The following is a 19422-nucleotide window of genomic DNA, read 5'->3' as shown; positions in this document are numbered from 1 at the left end:
TGCAGGTAAATGGTACCATGGGGTGCCACCTAGCAATTGCTGGCAGCTCTCTCCTCTCCATGCCAAGAGGAAAATAGCTTATTGATCTCATTAGACATTTAACTGTTTGTGTTATAAGCAATGAGGGAAGGGGGAGGAGGTATTTGCACAGAGCAGAGGCACAATGACAGCACTGGGGAGGCATGCCCCGTACACTGGGTGATATTAGATAGGGTGGGACTTACTGTGAAAGACAATACATGGGAGAGGCAATCGTTAAAGCGCAGTATAGTAAAGGGCGTTAAGGTGGCCAAACATAGAGGTTACAGAAGTCACCGGCCATTATTGTAGCACACATACTATATTGTACAGGCATATAGGATGTACTGGTTACACAGAATAGGCATGGTCACCATGTTTGCCTACTCTTATCCACTGTCACAGCGCCACGATCTCAGAGTTGCACAGCAAGCTGCACCTACAGTGCCCGTGTCTTCCACGCTCTGCTTCTCATCCCAGAGATCAGCAAGTCCCCTTTACTCCGATCCTCCACTATGCAGTAACCTACTGAAACCATACAACTGCACAGGCCGCTTCAGTCACTAGTACCAGCCCCTTATTGCTTGGGACTATTAATAAAGTCTCCAAAGCAGGATGTTCTATACCACGAACAAAATGTATGCTGTTACCAAATCCAGCAAACATTACATAACGCAGATGACAAAGCTCCAACGTCTGCCAGGATAGTATTGTGCTTGATGTACTGAGATCCAGCAGCTCGACAGCAAGTGACCTTGGAGACTACACTTTAACGTGTCGGCAACTGGGCAAGTTTGGAAGCTCGCAGTACCCTGTAACCGGGGCTATGTTCTCTGTGGACCCAACAGGACTGCACTGATCGCTGCTCAAGACTTCAGTAAGGGTATGACGGAGGAACAGCCAGGGACTATATTGGCTGCTGCAGGCCACAGGTAATAAGAGGCCAGCAATAGAAGCCACTGAGCAGGGCGCTGGGGCCAGGTCCGCTCATCTATAGACACTGAGGCTGGTTATATAGTGAGGAGAGCAGAAAACGACGTGACCCGTAATGGTAATCTGAGGAACAGGGAGAACATTAGTAATAGAAAACGTTTCCTACTCTACAGATATCAAGTCCCTGGTGTCTGGCTGTGTAGCAGGTGTGTGGAGAAGGGGTTAGTAATTATACGGTCACCAGACACGTGCAGAAGTCAGTAAGTAAGTAGCTGGTCACCGGGGGCTACTAGCGCGGAGGTGTATTGCGGGCCGCTTTCCTGTACCGGCCACTGCGGGGGAGAGTTCCCTCTGCCTAGATACACCCCATGCTAGTGTGAGACAGGACGCCTGTAATATTGTATGTGGCTTATTGCTGGGATATGGTCATTAGGCCGACAAGACTTAGGCCGACAGTCACTAGGCCGACATGAGTTTTTCACAATTTTTTTCTTTTCTTCATTTTTGGAACTTTTTCATACTTCACGATCCACGCGGACTACGATTGGGAACGGTAACCTGTGCAGAGTGCAGCGGTAGCTGACTGAGGTACCTTGCCCGAAGCATGGCGAGTGAAGCGAGCCATGCGAGGGGACACGGTGCACTAATTGGGGTTCCCCGTCACTTTACTAAGAAAACAACATGAAAAAAAGTTTAAAAAAACTCCAATAGCGGGCGACCTAAGCCTTGTCGACCTAATGATTCCACTTTTCATAGTGATAATAATCTTGCTGAATGTAAATATACATATTACAACAATGGATCAGTGCACATTTTAAATGGTAAATAGGACTTTTCAATCTCCCTCCCCTCCTTGTTGAAAAAGAGAGATATAGATAGATAGATATATATATATATATATACACACACACACACACACACACACACACACACACACACACACATACATACAATCTGAGCTATTTTTTTCGGATTTGGGAAACCGATCATCAGATGGGTGATGAGCTGAATCGGCTAGAGCAGTGGGTCCCAAACTCGACCCTCCAGGTACCTACGCAGTACAAGTTTTAAGGATAGCCATGCTTGAGAACAGATGGTGAAATAAAACTGACTGAGAGATTAGCTGTACCCTCACACTACTGCTTCAGTCGCACCAATCGTCCCTTCTTGACGAACCAGGTCCCATGTGACTTGGCTTGCGCCAACAGCATTTTTTACTCCAATATGCATCTAAAATCTCAACGCGGTGCAACAATATTGCTGCAGGAGACTGCACCGATTCATTTGATATGTGGCACTTGTATGTCTGTACACGACGGAGTCTGAATCTGTATATGAAGTGCTACGATACAGCGGCAGCGGGTTTTTTCCTCTCCAAGTTTTGCGGTGCTTCGTATATACAGATTCATACTCCGTCACATACAGATAAAACAACATGTCAATCAGTGTAGTCTCATGAAGCAGTTTCGCCGTATCACATTGTGATTAAGACGCACATTGGGACAAAAAAAATTAAAATGCAAAAAAGATGCTACACTGTCCCTCGCGCCACATGGCATCTACAGGCTAGGTGTACAAGCAACTTCTGTAACAGAAGGCTCAAGCATGGATATCCTTACATCCTGAATTATTGGGGGGGGGGGGGGGGGGGGGCGGGAGAATTAAATTATTTTTGGGCACGTCTAAAGTGACAGGAATGATTCAATTGTTTGGGCACCTGGGCTGCGCTGGTTGCGAGTGCCGCATTCTCGCACTGTAATTAACCGGGATTGGCCGCATAAAACGGCTTTACCTGTGCAAACTACTGCACGGGCTGCAGTTAGGGTGCCCAGAAACCTTACTTTAGATGGATTTCTGCTCGCACCTCAGAAGGGTGCGAGTAGAAATCCGTGAAGAAAGTGACGGACACCCAAAAACAACTGAATAGCTCCCACTCACTTTAGATGGCAGTTACGGAGGAGAGAACCAATTCAATTCCCCATTAGGGTGACATGCGGAGTTTGGGAACCACTGGACTAGAGGATAGAAAACAAACCAATAAATGAATTCGGTGTGGCAGCAGCTCAAGCTGCGTAACACAAACCAGAATATCGTCAGCGTAAAACGGATTTAAATATTAACTTCTAGATAACAGTTTTCTCAATATAAAGCTAAAGCACGGAGTAAAGATCATATGAAAACAATGGAGACCTCACAAAACTATTACCATCATCTACACATAGGCTACATGAATGCAGTCATTGAAGTTTTATCCACTAAACACAGCAACGACAACCATCGTTCAGCTGAGTGGTAGATGCTATAGCAGGAGATTCCGACACGAGCAAACAAAACGACAGCCCCAGATTTACTAAAGGAGTGGCTGGAGCCAGCAGGGCCTGGAGCGAGACCGTGATCCCCGGAGGATGAATTCACAAGCACTGAACAGACAGTCCTCCAGGATTATAAAGTGCAGGTGCTTACCAGTTAGCCTCGTGGTCTCTCTCCCCATCTGCTCAGTGCATGCAAGCAAGGCTTCCTAATCCGCTCTGCAAATATATGCAAAAGAGCACCCCTGGGAGGGAGAGCCCGGCAATGAAAAACTTTAGTCAGGGCCGGATTAAATAGACATTTACTTTATCAAAATGGCGTACTGTTTTCTGTGTAAAAATTGAACAGTGCTCAAAACATACATTAGCCCTGGTGTTTTCCAGGCCTGTGCATTGCACACGGATACAGGATCTCGCTGCCAATCTCAGGGATTTTCCAGGAGTAGTTTTATTTTAGTTTCTGGCTCCTGCTTGAGCATTCGCTCTCAGAATACTTGCTAGGATTTCCATCCAAGTGGTGCCTTTTATTCCAATACATTAAGCAACATTGCAAAGAAACAAAATGTAATAAATTAAAAAAAAAAAAAAAAAAAATGCATAAAGGATAAGTGAAAATACACACACACACACACACACACACACACACACACACACACACACACGTCGAGTAGCTCCCTGCCTACGCAGCCTAGCTGCAGCGGCAGGCGGCTTCCCGTCATGTTTTGGGTCGCAGCGGCTGCGTGTGAAGGCACACAGCCACCACGGCCCTCCCCTGCAACACTCCGTACATGCCTGCGTTGTCCGGACCGCGCCCCCCAACGGCATTCAACCGTTGCTGGCACACCCCCTCCCACCCCGCAACCGCCTCTGCCTGTCAAATCAGGCAGAGGCGATCGCACCAGTGAGATGCTTTTACATTGCACTGTGTGTGCCACGAGCAGTGCAGACGCTGCGCACGCGCACTTCACATAGGGCAGGCCTGGCTAACCTCTGGCTCTCCAGTTGTTGTGAAACTACAAGTCCCAGCATGTTCTGCCGCAGCTTTGCTATTAGGGAATGCTAAAATTGTAGCAAGGCATGCTGGGATGTGTAGTTTCCAGACCGCTGGATAGCCACAGGTTGGCCAGGCCTGACATAGGGCTTTAGGCTGTGCTCGCTGCTGTTGCAGCGATCGGCTCCGAAGTAGGCCCTAAGCTCCAGCAGCACATAAATAGTTAAATCTTCCCATCTTGTTATCAGCAGTAAAATACCTGGGCCGTTATTAAGTAAACTGTCAGGTATCCTGCTCACTTAGGGGTATATTTACTAAGGTGTGAGGTGTTTTTTTTTTTTTTTTTTTTAGAAGTGGAGATGTTGCTCATAACAACCAATCAGATGCAACTTAACATTTATCTGGCTGCTTCTAGAAGATAAGAGCTGGAATCTGATTGGTTGCTATGGGCAACATCGCACCTTAGTGAATATACCCTTTAATATACCAGTAAAGAAGTCAAAGAAGCTGAAAAGTAGTTTTTAGGCCCGTAAAGAGCTTCTGAATTGATAGAAGCCAAGACAGAGATTAGATAGCCAACCGCGAATGCCAAGACAAGCACTGAGGACTATGAAAGCGCTCGCAGCAGGTACAACCTCAAATAGTAAACACCAGTACTGTCATAGTAACTACATGAGGGACAAAAGGAGAGAGATGTATCCGCTGTGTAGTGCAAGTACACAGAGGCTGCAGAGCATTGCAGCACCGGCCAGAAGCGTTCATCTGCAACTTACAACTGCTTAGAATGTGTTTAAAGCAAAAACAAAAAGTTCCTTCATTTGAACATTTTTATGAACCTGTGGAGCCAACGTCTAAACGAGTTATCTTTGGGAGGCGGAGGCGACACTGAGGGCTGCAGATTATAATCACACGGCGGTTATATCCTCCAGTAACAGGGACAACAATGAGCCTCCTACCAAGCCCTCCTGCATGGCAATAGTACTACCTGTGGTGCTCTGTGCCAAATTCACAGAGGATTCACCTCCCCCGCAAGGTGTCAGAATTGCATAACCTGTACACAGATCATTAGGGAACCAGCAAATTGATGACTGAAAAAAAAACAAAAAAAAAAACTTTATGACTGCTAGTACCTCAAGCTCATTTGAACACTTCAGGAGCGGCTTAAATTAAACATCAGCAGCCTTTTTTTTTTTTTTTAGCTAACCCAGTATTTCTTATGTAACAAAAGGGGACTATTTATCAGCATTTGCAAAAAAGTTCAGCAGGTAAAGAACATATCCTACCACACTGATTTGAGACACTGGATAGGGGGGCAACGTGTCAAGATCCCCTAGACGGATACCGCAGTAGACAAAACGCCGTCCTGGGAAGAGAGCTACATCACACTGATCACAATACAAAATCTAAAGTACAGCAATCCACCTAATAACAACATCCTTACATGGAGGATAGACTGCAATATTTATATTAATAAATAGAGCCCGAAATGATGAACAATATCCTCAGACTTCAAACACAGTTTATACAGTATATAGTGTTCACTGCAGACCGGGGGCGGAGCATGGCGCTGCGATGTTGAGAGGGCATCCCGGAATGGGGGGCGGGTTCACAGCACAAACCACATTCCTAGCTTAAGAGGGCATGCCCAGCACTTACAGACATGCTGTGCTGGGTTTAATCAGCACTTTTGGGTACACCCTGATGAAAGAACGCTCCGGTCTTGAAACGTCTGCTTAATTGTATAAACCTGCACTTGAAGTGGTGTGCTGGATTTGTGATACATATGCACACAAGCATATATTATATGGGATGCGGTTATGTGACCGACAGTCACAATTCCAACGCCGGGATCCCGAAGGCTGAATAGTCCCGACGGTCGGCATGCCGATCAACAGGGACTATTCCCACTCACTGGTGTCCACGACAGAGTGGGAATAGAACCTGCGGCGAGCGTAGCAAACCCGCAAGGGGCTTCACTGCGCTCTACACCCCCCCCGCCGGCAATCTAACATTCGGGATCCCCGCGTCGCTATGGTGACCGTCGGTCTCCCGACCGCTGGTCACACAAACCCAACCGGATAGATAGATTAGGATGCACTACAGCTTTTCCTGATGAAGGTCCTTAGGGGACCGAAACGTCACGTCAACATGTTCTGTAAGTAATAAAACAAGGTTTTTTTCTGCTACAATCAACGTTTGCTTAATGCAAGTGCCAATATACATACAGTATAAAATATATATATATATATATATATATATATATATATATATATATATATATATATATATATATATATATATATAGTACATCAGACTTGGCACTCCAGAATAATAATAATAAATAAGAATTTACTCACCGGTAATTCTATTTCTCATAGTCCGTAGTGGATGCTGGGGACTCCGTAAGGACCATGGGGATTAGCGGCTCCGCAGGAGACTGGGCACAACTATAAAGAAAGCTTTTAGACTACTGGTGTGCACTGGCTCCTCCCACTAAGACCCTCCTCCAGACCTCAGTTAGGATACTGTGCCCGGAAGAGCTGACACAATTAGGAAGGATTTTGAATCCCGGGTAAGACTCATACCAGCCACACCAATCACACCGTATAACTCGTGATACAATACCAAGTTAACAGCATGATAACAACTGAGCCTCTCAACAGCTCAACAATAACCCTTTAGTTAAGCAATAACTATATACAAGTATTACAGACAATCCGCACTTGGGATGGGTGCCCAGCATCCACTACGGACTATGAGAAATAGAATTACCGGTGAGTAAATTCTTATTTTCTCTAACGTCCTAAGTGGATGCTGGGGACTCCGTAAGGACCATGGGGATTATACCAAAGCTCCCAAACGGGCGGGAGAGTGCGGATGACTCTGCAGCACCGAATGAGAGAACTCAAGGTCCTCCTCAGCCAGGGTATCAAATTTGTAGAATTTTGCAAACTTGTTTGCCCCTGACCAAGTAGCAGCTCGGCAAAGTTGAAGAGCAGAGACCCCTCGGGCAGCCGCCCAAGAAGAGCCCACTTTCCTCGTGGAATGGGATTTCACTGATTTAGGATGCGGCAGTCCAGCCACAGAATGTGCAAGCTGAATCGTACTACAGATCCAGTGAGCAATAGTCTGCTTAGAAGCAGGTGCACCCAACTTGTTGGGCGCATACAGGATAAAGAGCGAGTCAGTCTTCCTGACTCCAGCTGTCCTGGAAACAAATTTTTAGGGCCCTGACTACATCCAACAACTTGGAAGCCTCCAAGTCATTTGTAGCCGCAGGCACCACGATAGGTTGGTTCAGATGAAAAGCTGATACCACTTTGGGGAGAAACTGGGGACGAGTCCTCAATTCTGCCCTATCCATATGGAAAATCAGATAAGGGCTTTTACATGACAAAGCCGCCAATTCTGAAACACGCCTGGCCGAAGCCAAGGCCAACAACATGACCACTTTCCACGTGAGATATTTCAAATCCACGGTTTTCAGTGGCTCAAACCAATGTGACTTTAGGAAATCCAACACCACGTTGAGATCCCAAGGTGCCACTGGAGGCACAAAAGGGGGCTGAATATGCAGCACTCCCTTAACAAAAGTATGAACTTCAGGTAGTGAAGCCAATTCTCTCTGGAAGAAAATCGATAGATCCGAAATCTGGACCTTAATGGAACCCAATTTAAGGCCCATAGTCACCCCTGACTGTAGGAAGTGCAGGAACCGGCCCAGCTGAAATTCTTCCGTTGGGGCCTTCCTGGCCTCACACCACGCAACATATTTTCGCCATATGCGGTGATAATGGTTTGCGGTTACTTCTTTCCTAGATTTTATCAGCGTAGGAATGACTTCCTCCGGAATGCCCTTTTCCTTCAGGATCCGGTGTTCAACCGCCATGCCGTCAAACGCAGCCGCGGTAAGTCTTGGAACAGACAGGGCCCCTGCTGCAGCAGGTCCTGTCTGAGAGGTAGAGGCCATGGGTCCTCTGACATAATTTCTTGAAGTTCCGGATACCACGCTCTTCTTGGCCAATCCGGAACAATGAGTATAGTTCTTACTCCTCTTCTCCTTATTATCCTCAGTACCTTTGGTATGAGAAGAAGAGGAGAGAACACATAAACCGATCGGTACACCCACGGTGTTACCAGAGCGTCCACAGCTATCGCCTGCGGGTCTCTTGACCTGGCGCAATATTTTTCTAGCTTTTTGTTTAGGCGGGATGCCATCATGTCCACCTGTGGTTCTTCCCACTGGTTTACAATCATTTGAAAGACTTCTGGATGAAGTCCCCACTCTCCCGGGTGGAGGTCGTGCCTGCTGAGGAAGTCTGCTTCCCAGTTGTCCACTCCCGGAAGGAACACTGCTGACAGTGCTAACACGTGATTTTCCGCCCATCGGAGAATCCTTGTGGCTTCTGCCATCGCCGTCCTGCTTCTCGTGCCGCCCTGTCGATTTACATGGGCAACCGCCGTGATGTTGTCTGACTGGATCAGTACCGGCTGGTTTGGAAGCAGGGGTTTTGCCTGACTTAGGGCATTGTAAATGGCCCTTAGTTCCAGAATATTTATGTGCAGGGAAGCCTCCTGACTTGACCATAGTCCTTGGAAGTTTCTTCCCTGTGTGACTGCTCCCCAGCCTCGAAAGCTGGCATCCGTGGTCACCAGGACCCAGTCCTGTATGCCGAATCTGCGGCCCTCTTGAAGATGAGCACTCTGCAGCCACCACAGCAGAGACACCCTTGTCCTTGGAGACAGGGTTATCAGACGATGCATCTGAAGATGCGATCCGGACCACTTGTCCAACAGGTCCCACTGATAGGTTCTTGCATGAAACCTGCCGAATGGAATCGCTTCGTAGGAAGCTACCATTTTTCCCAGGATCCGCGTGCAGTGATGCACCGACACCTGTTTTGGTTTTAGGAGGCCTCTGACTAGAGATGACAGCTCCTTGGCCTTCTCCTCCGGGAGAAACACTTTTCTCTGTTCTGTGTCCAGAACCATCCCTAGGAACAGCAGGCGTGTCGTAGGGACCAGCTGTGACTTTGGAATGTTTAGAATCCAGCCGTGCTGTTGTAGCACTTCCCGAGATAGTGCTACCCCTACCAACAACTGCTCTCTGGACCTCGCCTTTATCAGGAGATCGTCCAAGTACGGGATAATTAAAACTCCCTTCCTTCGAAGGAGTATCATCATTTCCACCATTACCTTGGTAAAGACCCTCGGAGCCGTGGAGAGACCGAACGGCAACGTCTGGAATTGGTAATGACAATCTTGTACCACAAACCTGAGGTACTCCTGGTGAGGATGGTAAATGGGGACATGTAGGTAAAAGCATCCTTGATGTCCAGCGATACCATGTAATCTCCCTCGTCCAGGCTTGCAATAACCGCCCTGAGCGATTCCATCTTGAACTTGAATCTTTTTATGTATGTGTTCAAGGATTTCAAATTTAAAATGGGTCTCACCGAACCGTCCGGTTTCGGTACCACAAACATTGTGGAATAGTAACCCCTTCCTTGTTGAAGCAGGGGCACCTTTACTATCACTTGTTGTGAATACAGCTTTTGACTTGCCTGTAACACTGCCTCTCTGCCTGAGGGAGTGGTTGGCAAGGCAGATTTGAGGAAATGGCTGGGGGGAGACGTCTCGAATTCCAGTTTGTACCCCTGAGATACTATTTGAAGGACCCAGGGATCCACCCGTGAGCGAGCCCACTGATTGCTGAAATTTTTGAGACGGCCCCCCACCGTACCTGGCTCCGCCTGTGGAGCCCCAGCGTCATGCTGTGGACTTAGAGGAAGCGGGGGAGGACTTTTGCTCCTGGGAACTGGCTGTACTCCTGGCAGAAATGGACATTGCACTAATTTTGGATGCCAGCCGGCAAATATCCCTCTGTGCATCCCTCATGTATAAAAGTGCGTCTTTTATATGCTCTACGTTTAGCAAAATAGTGTCCCTGTCTAGGGTATCTATATTTTCTGACAGGGAATCTGACCACGCAGCAGCAGCGCTGCACATCCAGGCTGAAGCTATAGCCGGTCTCAGTATCACACCTGTGGGTGTATATATAGATTTCAGGATAGCCTCCTGCTTTCTATCAGCAGATTCCTTCAGGGCGGCCGTATCCGGAGACGGTAGTGCCACCTTCTTTGACAAGCGTGTGAGCGCTTTATCCACCCTAGGGGATGTTTCCCAGCGTGACCTATCCTCTGGCGGGAAAGGGTACGCCATTAGTAACCTCTTAGAAATTACCATCTTTTTATCAGGCGAAGCCCACGCTTCTTCACACACCTCATTTAACTCTTCAGATGGAGGAAAAGCTACTGGTAGTTTTTTCTCTCCAAACATTATACCCTTTTTTGTGGTACCGGGGGTAACATCAGAAATGTGCAACACATTTTTCATTGCCTCAATCATGTAACGTGTGGCCCTACTGGAAGTTACATTAGTCTCTTCGTCGTCGACACTGGAGTCAGTATCCGTGTCGACAACTGTGTCAACCATCTGAGGTAGCGGGCGATTTAGAGCCCCTGATGGTTTTTGAGACGCCTGGGCAGACACAGGCTGAGAAGCCGGCTGTCCCACATTAGGTATGTCGTCAAACCTTTTATGTAAGGAGTCGACACTATCACGTAATTCCTTCCACAGCACCATCCACTCAGGTGTCGACCCCGCAGGGGGTGACATCACATTTACAGGCATCTGCTCCGCCTCCACATAAGCCTCCTCATCAAACATGTCGACACAGCCGTACCGACACACCGCAAACACACGGAATGCTCCGACAGAGGACAGGACCCCACAAAGCCCTTTGGGGAGACAGAGAGAGAGTATGCCAGAACACACCAGAGCGCTATATAACACTGGGATCCCACTATCAATGAGTGTTTTCCCTATAGCTGCTTATTTATATATATTACATATATACATATATATACACATATATATTATATATATATAATATATATATATATATATATATATATATATATATATATATATATATATATATATATATATATATATATATACATATACATACACACACACACACACACACTGCGCCTAAATTTAGTGCCCCCCCTCTCTTTTTTACCCTTCTGTAGTATTCTCAGACTGCAGGGGAGAGCCAGGGAGCGTCCTTCCAGCGGAACTGTGAGGGAAAAATGGCGCCAGTGTGCTGAGGGAGAAGCCCCGCCCCCTTTTTGGCGGACTTTCTCCCGCTTTTTCTGTTATACTGGCAGGGGTAATTTTACATCTATATAGCCTCTGGGACTAAATATGATGTGTATTTTGCCAGCCAAGGTGTTATTTATTGCCCTCAGGGCGCCCCCCCCCCCCCCCCCCCCCCCAGCGCCCTGCACCCATCAGTGACCGAAGTGTGAGGTGTACATGAGGAGCAATGGCGCACAGCTGCAGTGCTGTGCGCTACCTTTGTGAAGACCGAAGTCTTCTGCCGCCGATTTTCCGGACCTTCTTCGTGCTTCTGGCTCTGTAAGGGGGACGGCGGCGCGGCTCCGGGAACGAACACCAAGGTCGGGTCCTGCGGTCGATCCCTCTGGAGCTAATGGTGTCCAGTAGCCTAAGAAGCCCAAACTACCACCTGTTAGGTAGGTTCGCTTCTTCTCCCCTTAGTCCCTCGCTGCAGTGAGTCTGTTGCCAGCAGATCTCACTGAAAATAAAAAAACCTAAATATACTTTCTTTCTAGGTGCTCAGGAGAGCCCCTAGTGTGCATCCAGCTCAGCCGGACACAAGAATCTAACTGAGGTCTGGAGGAGGGTCTTAGTGGGAGGAGCCAGTGCACACCAGTAGTCTAAAAGCTTTCTTTATAGTTGTGCCCAGTTTCCTGCGGAGCCGCTAATCCCCATGGTCCTTACGGAGTCCCCAGCATCCACTTAGGACGTTAGAGAAATAATAGTTGTCCCCGGTGCACTCACGTTCCATTCATAATGTCTAGCTCAGTGATGTGCGGCACTCGGGTAATAAGCGTTTCTCAGAGACCACGATAGTAGATCGTTTCAATTTACTGTAAAATTGTCATCAGCATATTTGTCTCTCATTTATCCCGATGACAATTTTTCAGTAAATTGAAACGTTGATCTACTATCGTGGTCTCTGAGAAACGCTTATTACCCGAGTGTCGCACATTACTGAACACACACATTATATATACACACACTGTATGTATGTATGTATGTATGTATGTATGTATACACACACATACATATACACACACACATACATATATACACAGCGCATGTATTTTACATATACAGACACACAGTCTATTGTCTTCCGAGAGTGAGAACTAGATTTAGGGCAGAGACTTTACAGGCTGAGGTGAACATAATTGCAAAATTATTATTTGAACAAGTGTGTTGATGACACAGGCCGTTCCTTCCTGTGCTGTCAATAAACCACTGCAAAATATACACATTACAACCACAGCAATACACGTGTTCCTGGGAGAGCTGCAAAGCTGGTTTACGCCGCGTACCAATTAAGCTGGGTGTTCTAATTAGGAAGACTTCGCTCCATTCACCTCTGCAAATAGGTCTCTGGTGCTTTATGAATGATGTCACTACTAGAACAAACAGCATTAATAAAGAGTAAGCCCATCTGTGACCCACCCAAGACATACAGAAGCATACTACCTAGATAGGGATTTTCCAAAAACACTGATGAAAAGCACGTACAAGAAAATCATCTCCTCCATACATCTTGTCTGATCTGTAAATGTTTCTATCAGCCACTACCAATGGCGTAAACACACAATTACTATAAATGAGACCAACGTCATTTCACCACCTCAAGGGCCTTTTAATAGAATCCCAATGGAACAGCACTGGAGTGGTAAACTTACATATTTTTCCCTGCAAGTCTGAACAGCACACGCCTGTATTTACCACATGGAGAGATGCATGGAGCAGATTAATGCTTAACTGCCCGGCTCTCTCACTAGCTATAGTCTGAGGCCTTCCCACAGCAGATAGCTATAAAGGGCTTTAAATCAGCTCAGTTTTAAAGCACGTGGATAAAACAGGGCATGGGGCAGGTAAGTGGAGGCAGTAAATACTACAGTGGAGCCAGAGCACTGGGCAGGCAATTGCAAGGGCAGATTCTGCAGCAGAGTTCATGCATGGGGTAGATGCTGTAGGGGAGTTAGGGCACGAGGCAGGCGAGAGAAGAGGGCCGATACTGTAGGGGAGTCAGGGTAAGGGGGAGGTGAGAGTAGAGGGCAGATGCTGTAGGGGAGTTAGCTGAAGGGGAGCAGGGTAAGAGGCAGGTGTGAGAAGAGGGCAGATGGTGTAGGGAAGTCCGGGCATGGGGCAGGTGAGGGAGTCAGGGCATGAGGCAGGTGAGAGAAGAGGGCAGATGCTGTAGGGGAGTCAGCTGTAGGGGAGTCAGGGCATGAGACAGGTGAGATAAGAGGGCAGATGCTGTCGGGGAGTCAGGGCATGGGGCAGATGCTGTCGGGGAGTCAGGGCATGAGACAGGTGAGATAAGAGGGCAGATGCTGTCGGGGAGTCAGGGCATGAGACAGGTGAGATAAGAGGGCAGATGCTGTCGGGTAGTCAGGGCATGGGGCAGATGCTGTCGGGGAGTCAGGGCATGGGGCAGATGCTGTAGGGGAGTCAGGGCATGGGGCAGATGCTGTAGGGGAGTCAGGGCATGGGGCAGATGCTGTAGGGGAGTCAGGGCATGGGGCAGGTGAGAGAAGAGGGCAGATGCTGTAGGGGAGTCTGGGCATGAGGCAGGTGAGGGAAGAGGGCAGATTGTGTAGGGGAGTCAGGGCATGGGGCAGGTGAGAGAAGAGGGCAGATGGTGTAGTGGAGTCAGGGCATGGGGCAGGTGAGAGAAGAGGGCAGATGCTGTAGGGGAGTCCGGGTAAGAGGCATGTGAGAGAAGAGGGCAGATGCTGTAGGGGAGTCAGGGTAAGGGGCAGGTGAGAGAAGAGGGCAGATGGTGTAGGGGGGTCAGAGCATGGGGCAGATGCTGTAGGGGAGTCAGGGCATGAGGCAGGGGAGAAAAGAGGGCAGATGCTGTAAGGGCATCAGGGCATGGGGCAGATGCTGTAGGGGAGTCAGGGCATGAGGCAGAGGAGAGAAGAGGGCAGATGCTGTAGTGGAGTCAGGGTAAGGGGTAGGTGAGGTAAGAGGGCAGATGCTGTAGGGGAGTCAGGGCATGAGGCAGGTGAGAGAAGAGGGCAGATGATGTACAAGAGTCTGGGAATGAGGCAGGTGAGGGAAGAGGGCAGATGCTGTAGCGGAGTCAGGGCATGGGGCAGGTGAGAGAAGAAGGCAGATGCTGTAAGGGAGTCAGGGCATGAGGCAGGTGAGAGAAGAGGGCAGATGCTGTAAGGGAGTCAGGGCATGAGGCAGGTGAGAGAAGAGGGCAGATGCTGTAGGGGAGTCAGGGTATGGGGCAGATGCTGTAAGGGAGTCAGGTGAGAGAAGAGGGCAGATGCTGTAGGGGAGTCTGGGTAAGAGGCAGGTGAGAGAAGAGGGCAGATGCTGTAGTGGAGTCAGGGTAAGGGGTAGGTGAGGTAAGAGGGCAGATGCTGTAGGGGAGTCAGGGCATGGGGCAGATGCTGTAGGGGAGTCAGGGTAAGAGGCAGGTGAGAGAAGAGGCCAGATGGTGTAGTGGAGTCAGGGCATGGGGCAGGTGAGAGAAGAGGGCAGATGCTGTAGGGGAGTCCGGGTAAGAGGCATGTGAAAGAAGAGGGCAGATGCTGTAGGGGAGTCAGGGTAAGGGGCAGGTGAGAGAAGAGGGCAGATGGTGTAGGGGGGTCAGAGCATGGGGCAGATGCTGTAGGGGAGTCAGGGCATGAGGCAGGGGAGAAAAGAGGGCAGATGCTGTAAGGGCATCAGGGCATGGGGCAGATGCTGTAGGGGAGTCAGGGCATGAGGCAGAGGAGAGAAGAGGGCAGATGCTGTAGTGGAGTCAGGGTAAGGGGTAGGTGAGGTAAGAGGGCAGATGCTGTAGGGGAGTCAGGGCATGGGGCAGATGCTGTAGGGGAGTCAGGGTAAGAGGCAGGTGAGAGAAGAGGCCAGATGGTGTAGTGGAGTCAGGGCATGGGACAGGTGAGAGAAGAGGGCAGATGGTATAGTGGAGTCAGGGCATGGGACAGGTGAGAGAAGAGGGCAGATGGTATAGTGGAGTCAGGGCATGGGGCAGGCGAGAGAAGAGGGCAGATGCTGTAGGGGAGTCAGCTGTAGGGGAGTCAGGGCATGAGACAGGTGAGATAAGAGGGCAGATGCTGTAGGGGAGTCAGGGCATGGGGCAGATGCTGTAGGGGAGTCAGGGCATGGGGCAGGTGAGAGAAGAGAGCAGATGCTGTAGGGGAGTCAGGGCATGGGGCAGGTGAGAGAAGAGGCCAGATGGTGTAGTGGAGTCAGGGCATGGGACAGGTGAGAGAAGAGGGCAGATGATATAGTGGAGTCAGGGCATGGGGCAGGCGAGAGAAGAGGGCAGATGCTGTAGGGGAGTCAGCTGTAGGGGAGTCAGGGCATGAGACAGGTGAGATAAGAGGGCAGATGCTGTAGGGGAGTCAGGGCATGGGGCAGATGCTGTAGGGGAGTCAGGGCATGAGACAGGTGAGATAAGAGGGCAGATGCTGTAGGGGAGTCAGGGCATAGGGCAGATGCTGTAGGGGAGTCAGGGCATGGGGCAGGTGAGAGAAGAGGGCAGATGCTGTAGGGGAGTCTGGGCATGAGGCAGGTGAGGGAAGAGGGCAGATGGTGTAGTGGAGTCAGGGCATGGAGCAGGTGAGAGAAGAGGGTAGATGCTGTAGGGGAGTCCGGGTAAGAGGCATGTGAGAGAAGAGGGTAGATGCTGTAGTGGAGTCGAATGGAGCAGGTGAGGGAAGAGGGCAGATGCTGTAGGGGAGTCAGGGCATGGGGCAGGTGAGAGAAGAGTGCAGATGGTGTAGTGAAATCAGGGAATGGGGTAGGTGAGGGAAGAGGGCAGATGCTGTAGGGGAGTCAGGGCATGGGGCATATGCTATAGTGGGGGCAGGTATTGGGATATGAAAGTAGAGGTGGTAGCTGCCGCAGGGGAGTCGGAGAATGGTGCAGGTACAGGTGGCATATGCTGAACTAATGTCAAAAAAGGGCAGGTGGTAAAATCAGGGCAGAGCAGTGGAGGTGGCAGATGGTGCACTGGAGAAAGGGCATGGGGCGGAAGAGTAGATGTAGCAGATGCTAAAATGTAGTCAGAGAATGAAGCAGCTGCAGCTAAATTAGGGCACTGGGCAGTGAGTGCACGGAGCATATGCTGCAGTGGAGACAGGGAATGGGGCAGAAAAATAAAGAGACAGCTGCTGCAGTGGAATAAGGGCATAAGGGGGCAGATGATGTGGCAGACTCAGGACATGGAGGGGGCAGAGTCAGGGCAAGGAGGGGGGCAGATGATGTGGCAGAGTCAGGGCATGGAGGGGGGGGGAGGTACTGTGGTAGTCAGGGCATGGGGGGCCAGGCAGATACTGTAGCAGAGCCAGGGCATGGGTGACAGATGATGTGGCAGAGTCAGGGCCTGGGGTGGGGGCAGATAGTAGTCAGATAGAGTCAGATCATGGGTTAGGAACAGATGCTGTGGCACAGTCAGGCCATGGGGTGGGTAGATGCTGTGGCAGTCAGGGCATGGGGGCTAAAAGCTGTGTCAGAGTCAGGGCACGGGGTGGGGGTTTAGATGCTATTGCAATCAGGGCATGGGGTGGGGAGCTAAATGCTGTGGCAGAGTAAGGGGATGGGATGGGGGGTGGTCAGATGCTATTGCAGAGTCAAGACACGTGACTGGAAAGGACAGGTGTTGCAGGGGAGTCAGGGAAGGGCTAGGTGATTGGATGGGGCAGATGCTGGAGGGGAGTAAAGGTATGGGCAGATGATTAGTGGAAGCAAGTGCTGCAATGTCAGGGCACAGGGTAGGTGATTTGAGAGGCAGATGCTGCAGGGGGTCAGGGCACAGGGCAGGTCACTGAATAGGTCAAATGCTGCAGGACTCAGGGCATGGGGCAGATGCTGCAGGCAAGTCAGGACATGGGGCAGGTGACTGAATGAGGCAGTTGGGGAGCAAGGGCACGGAGCAGGTGATTGTAGGGCCAAATGCTGCTGGGGGGTGAGGGTACAGGGCAAACGCTGCAGGGGAGTGAGGGCAAGGGGCAGATGCTGCTGGGGAGTGACGGCATGGCGCAAGGGGCAGATGCTGCTGGGGAGTGACGGCATGGAGCAGGCGAGTAGAGCGGCAGACAGGGAAGGTGATCAGAATGGGGGCAGATGTTACGGAGTGAGGGCATGGGGCAGGTGACTGGGGGGACAGGTGATTGGGGGGGGGGGAGGTGGAGTAGATGACTGGGGGGGCGGGTGATTGGAGAGGGGGCAGGCGGAGTAGGTGAATGGGGGGCAGGCGGAGTAGGTTACTGGAGAGGCAGATGGAGTAGGTGACTGGAGCTGGGGGGGCAGATGCTGCTGGGGAGTGACGGAATGGAGCAGGTGGAGTAGAGCGGCAGACAGGGAAGGTGATTAGAATGGGGGCAGATGTTGCGGAGTGAGAGCATGGGGCAGGTTACTGGAGAGGCAGATGGAGTAGGTGAATGGGGGGGCAGGTGGAGTAGGTGACTGGAGCTGGGGGGCAGATGCTGCTGGGGAGTGACGGAATGGAGCAGGTGGAGTAGAGCGGCAGACAGGGAAGGTGATTAGAATGGGGGCAGATGTTGCGGAGTGAGAGCATGGGGTAGGTTACTGGAGAGGCAGATGGAGTAGGTGAATGGGGGGGCAGGTGGAGTAGGTGACTGGAGCTGGGGGGCAGATGCTGCTGGGGAGTGACGGCATGGAGCAGGCGAGTAGAGCGGCAGACAGGGAAGATGATTAGAATGGGGGCAGATGTTACGGAGTGAGAGCATGGGGCAGGTTACTGGGGAGGCAGATGGAGTAGGTGAATGGGGGGGCAGGTGGAGTAGGTGACTGGAGCTGGGGGACAGATGCTGCTGGGGAGTGACGGAATGGAGCAGGTGGAGTAGAGCGGCAGACAGGGAAGGTGATTAGAATGGGGGCAGATGTTACGGAGTGAGAGCATGGGGCAGGTTACTGGAGAGGCAGATGGAGTAGGTGAATGGGGGGGCAGATGGAGTAGGTGAATGGGGGGGCAGGTGGAGTAGGTGACTGGAGCTGGGGGGCAGATGCTGAAGTTGCAGAAAAAGTAACATGAAGGCTGCAGGACGGGGCAGATGGGCAGAGCAGCAGTTCGGGCAGAGGTGACGGGAATAATCCACTCCTACTGGCACCAACAGAGACCCCTGCCAGTTGCTGTGGTACTACAAGTCCCAGCATGCCCGGACAGCACGTTGCACAGAGGCTGGAGCCCCACACCTGCTCCGCCATGCTGGCCTCAGAGGAGGGGGTCCAGATCTCACCTTTGCTCCCGGGGGACCCGGCGTTTCTCCTCTCCGGGGAGGTGCTCCTCCTCCTGCGGACTCTGGCCGCCTCGGGGCTGCTGTGCGGATGGGGGAGCAGCGGGGGAGGCGGGGTGCCGTTCGGGGGGCTGGAGGGGCCGGGCTCGGTGTTGCTCCCCACGGAGGCGGACGGGGAGCGGCTGGGGCTGTGCAAGAGCTGGAAGGGCACGGTGGCCCGGATGGGCTGCAGGAGGCGGGCGGAGTTGCCGTTGGGAGGTGAGCCGGAGCCGCGCTTCACTCGGGGGTGAGTGGAAGACATGAGGGCGGCGGTGCGCTCCGGGGTCCCCCCCGCGATATCGCTCAGCCGCCGGTGACGCTGCTGCTCCTCCTCGGCCCCCGGATGGCCGGCGACTGTCACACAGCGGGGAGGAGGGAAGGGGCGGACCCGAGCCGTGACGGAGGGCCGGTGCCAATGGAAAGGCGAGATCTCTGAGCTGCGCTGTCAGTGGGCGTTTCCCGTAGTATGGTGGGAGGGCGCCGGTGACGTCAGCAGAGTACAGTACACACTAACATTACAAACATTATTATCCTGCTGACTGACCTATGTGCAACACTGCCCTGTGTATTACACTGCCCTGTATACTGTATATATGTGTGTGCTCACACTATGTATTACACTGCCCTGTATACATGTGTGTGCTCACACTATGTATTACACTGCCCTGTGTATATGTGTGTGTGCTGCCACTATTTTTTACACTGCCCTGTATGTGTGTGTGCTGCCACTATG

General features: G+C 50.8%; 1 protein-coding gene across 3 annotated transcripts in view; it reads right to left on the bottom strand.

Moving 5' to 3' along the window:
• The window catches only part of GLCCI1 (glucocorticoid induced 1), a 130552-nt gene extending 111415 nt beyond the window's left edge, over nt 1-19137 (bottom strand). Inside the window, exon 1 of one of the 3 annotated variants that reach the window (XM_063921307.1) lies at nt 18654-19137. In XM_063921307.1, the coding sequence (XP_063777377.1) occupies nt 18654-18951 (298 nt within the window). In that variant the 5' untranslated portion in view covers nt 18952-19137. The remainder of the gene's footprint in view (nt 1-18653) is intronic. The other 2 variants (XM_063921308.1, XM_063921306.1) reach the window with 2 other exon arrangements.
• Nucleotides 19138-19422: the final 285 nt, after the last annotated feature.

Source organism: Pseudophryne corroboree, chromosome 5 (genome assembly GCF_028390025.1).
Source record: "Pseudophryne corroboree isolate aPseCor3 chromosome 5, aPseCor3.hap2, whole genome shotgun sequence".
NCBI lineage: Eukaryota > Metazoa > Chordata > Amphibia > Anura > Myobatrachidae > Pseudophryne > Pseudophryne corroboree.
The sequence above is the reverse complement of the archived record's forward strand: the minus strand, read 5'-3'. Positions and strand labels throughout refer to the sequence as shown.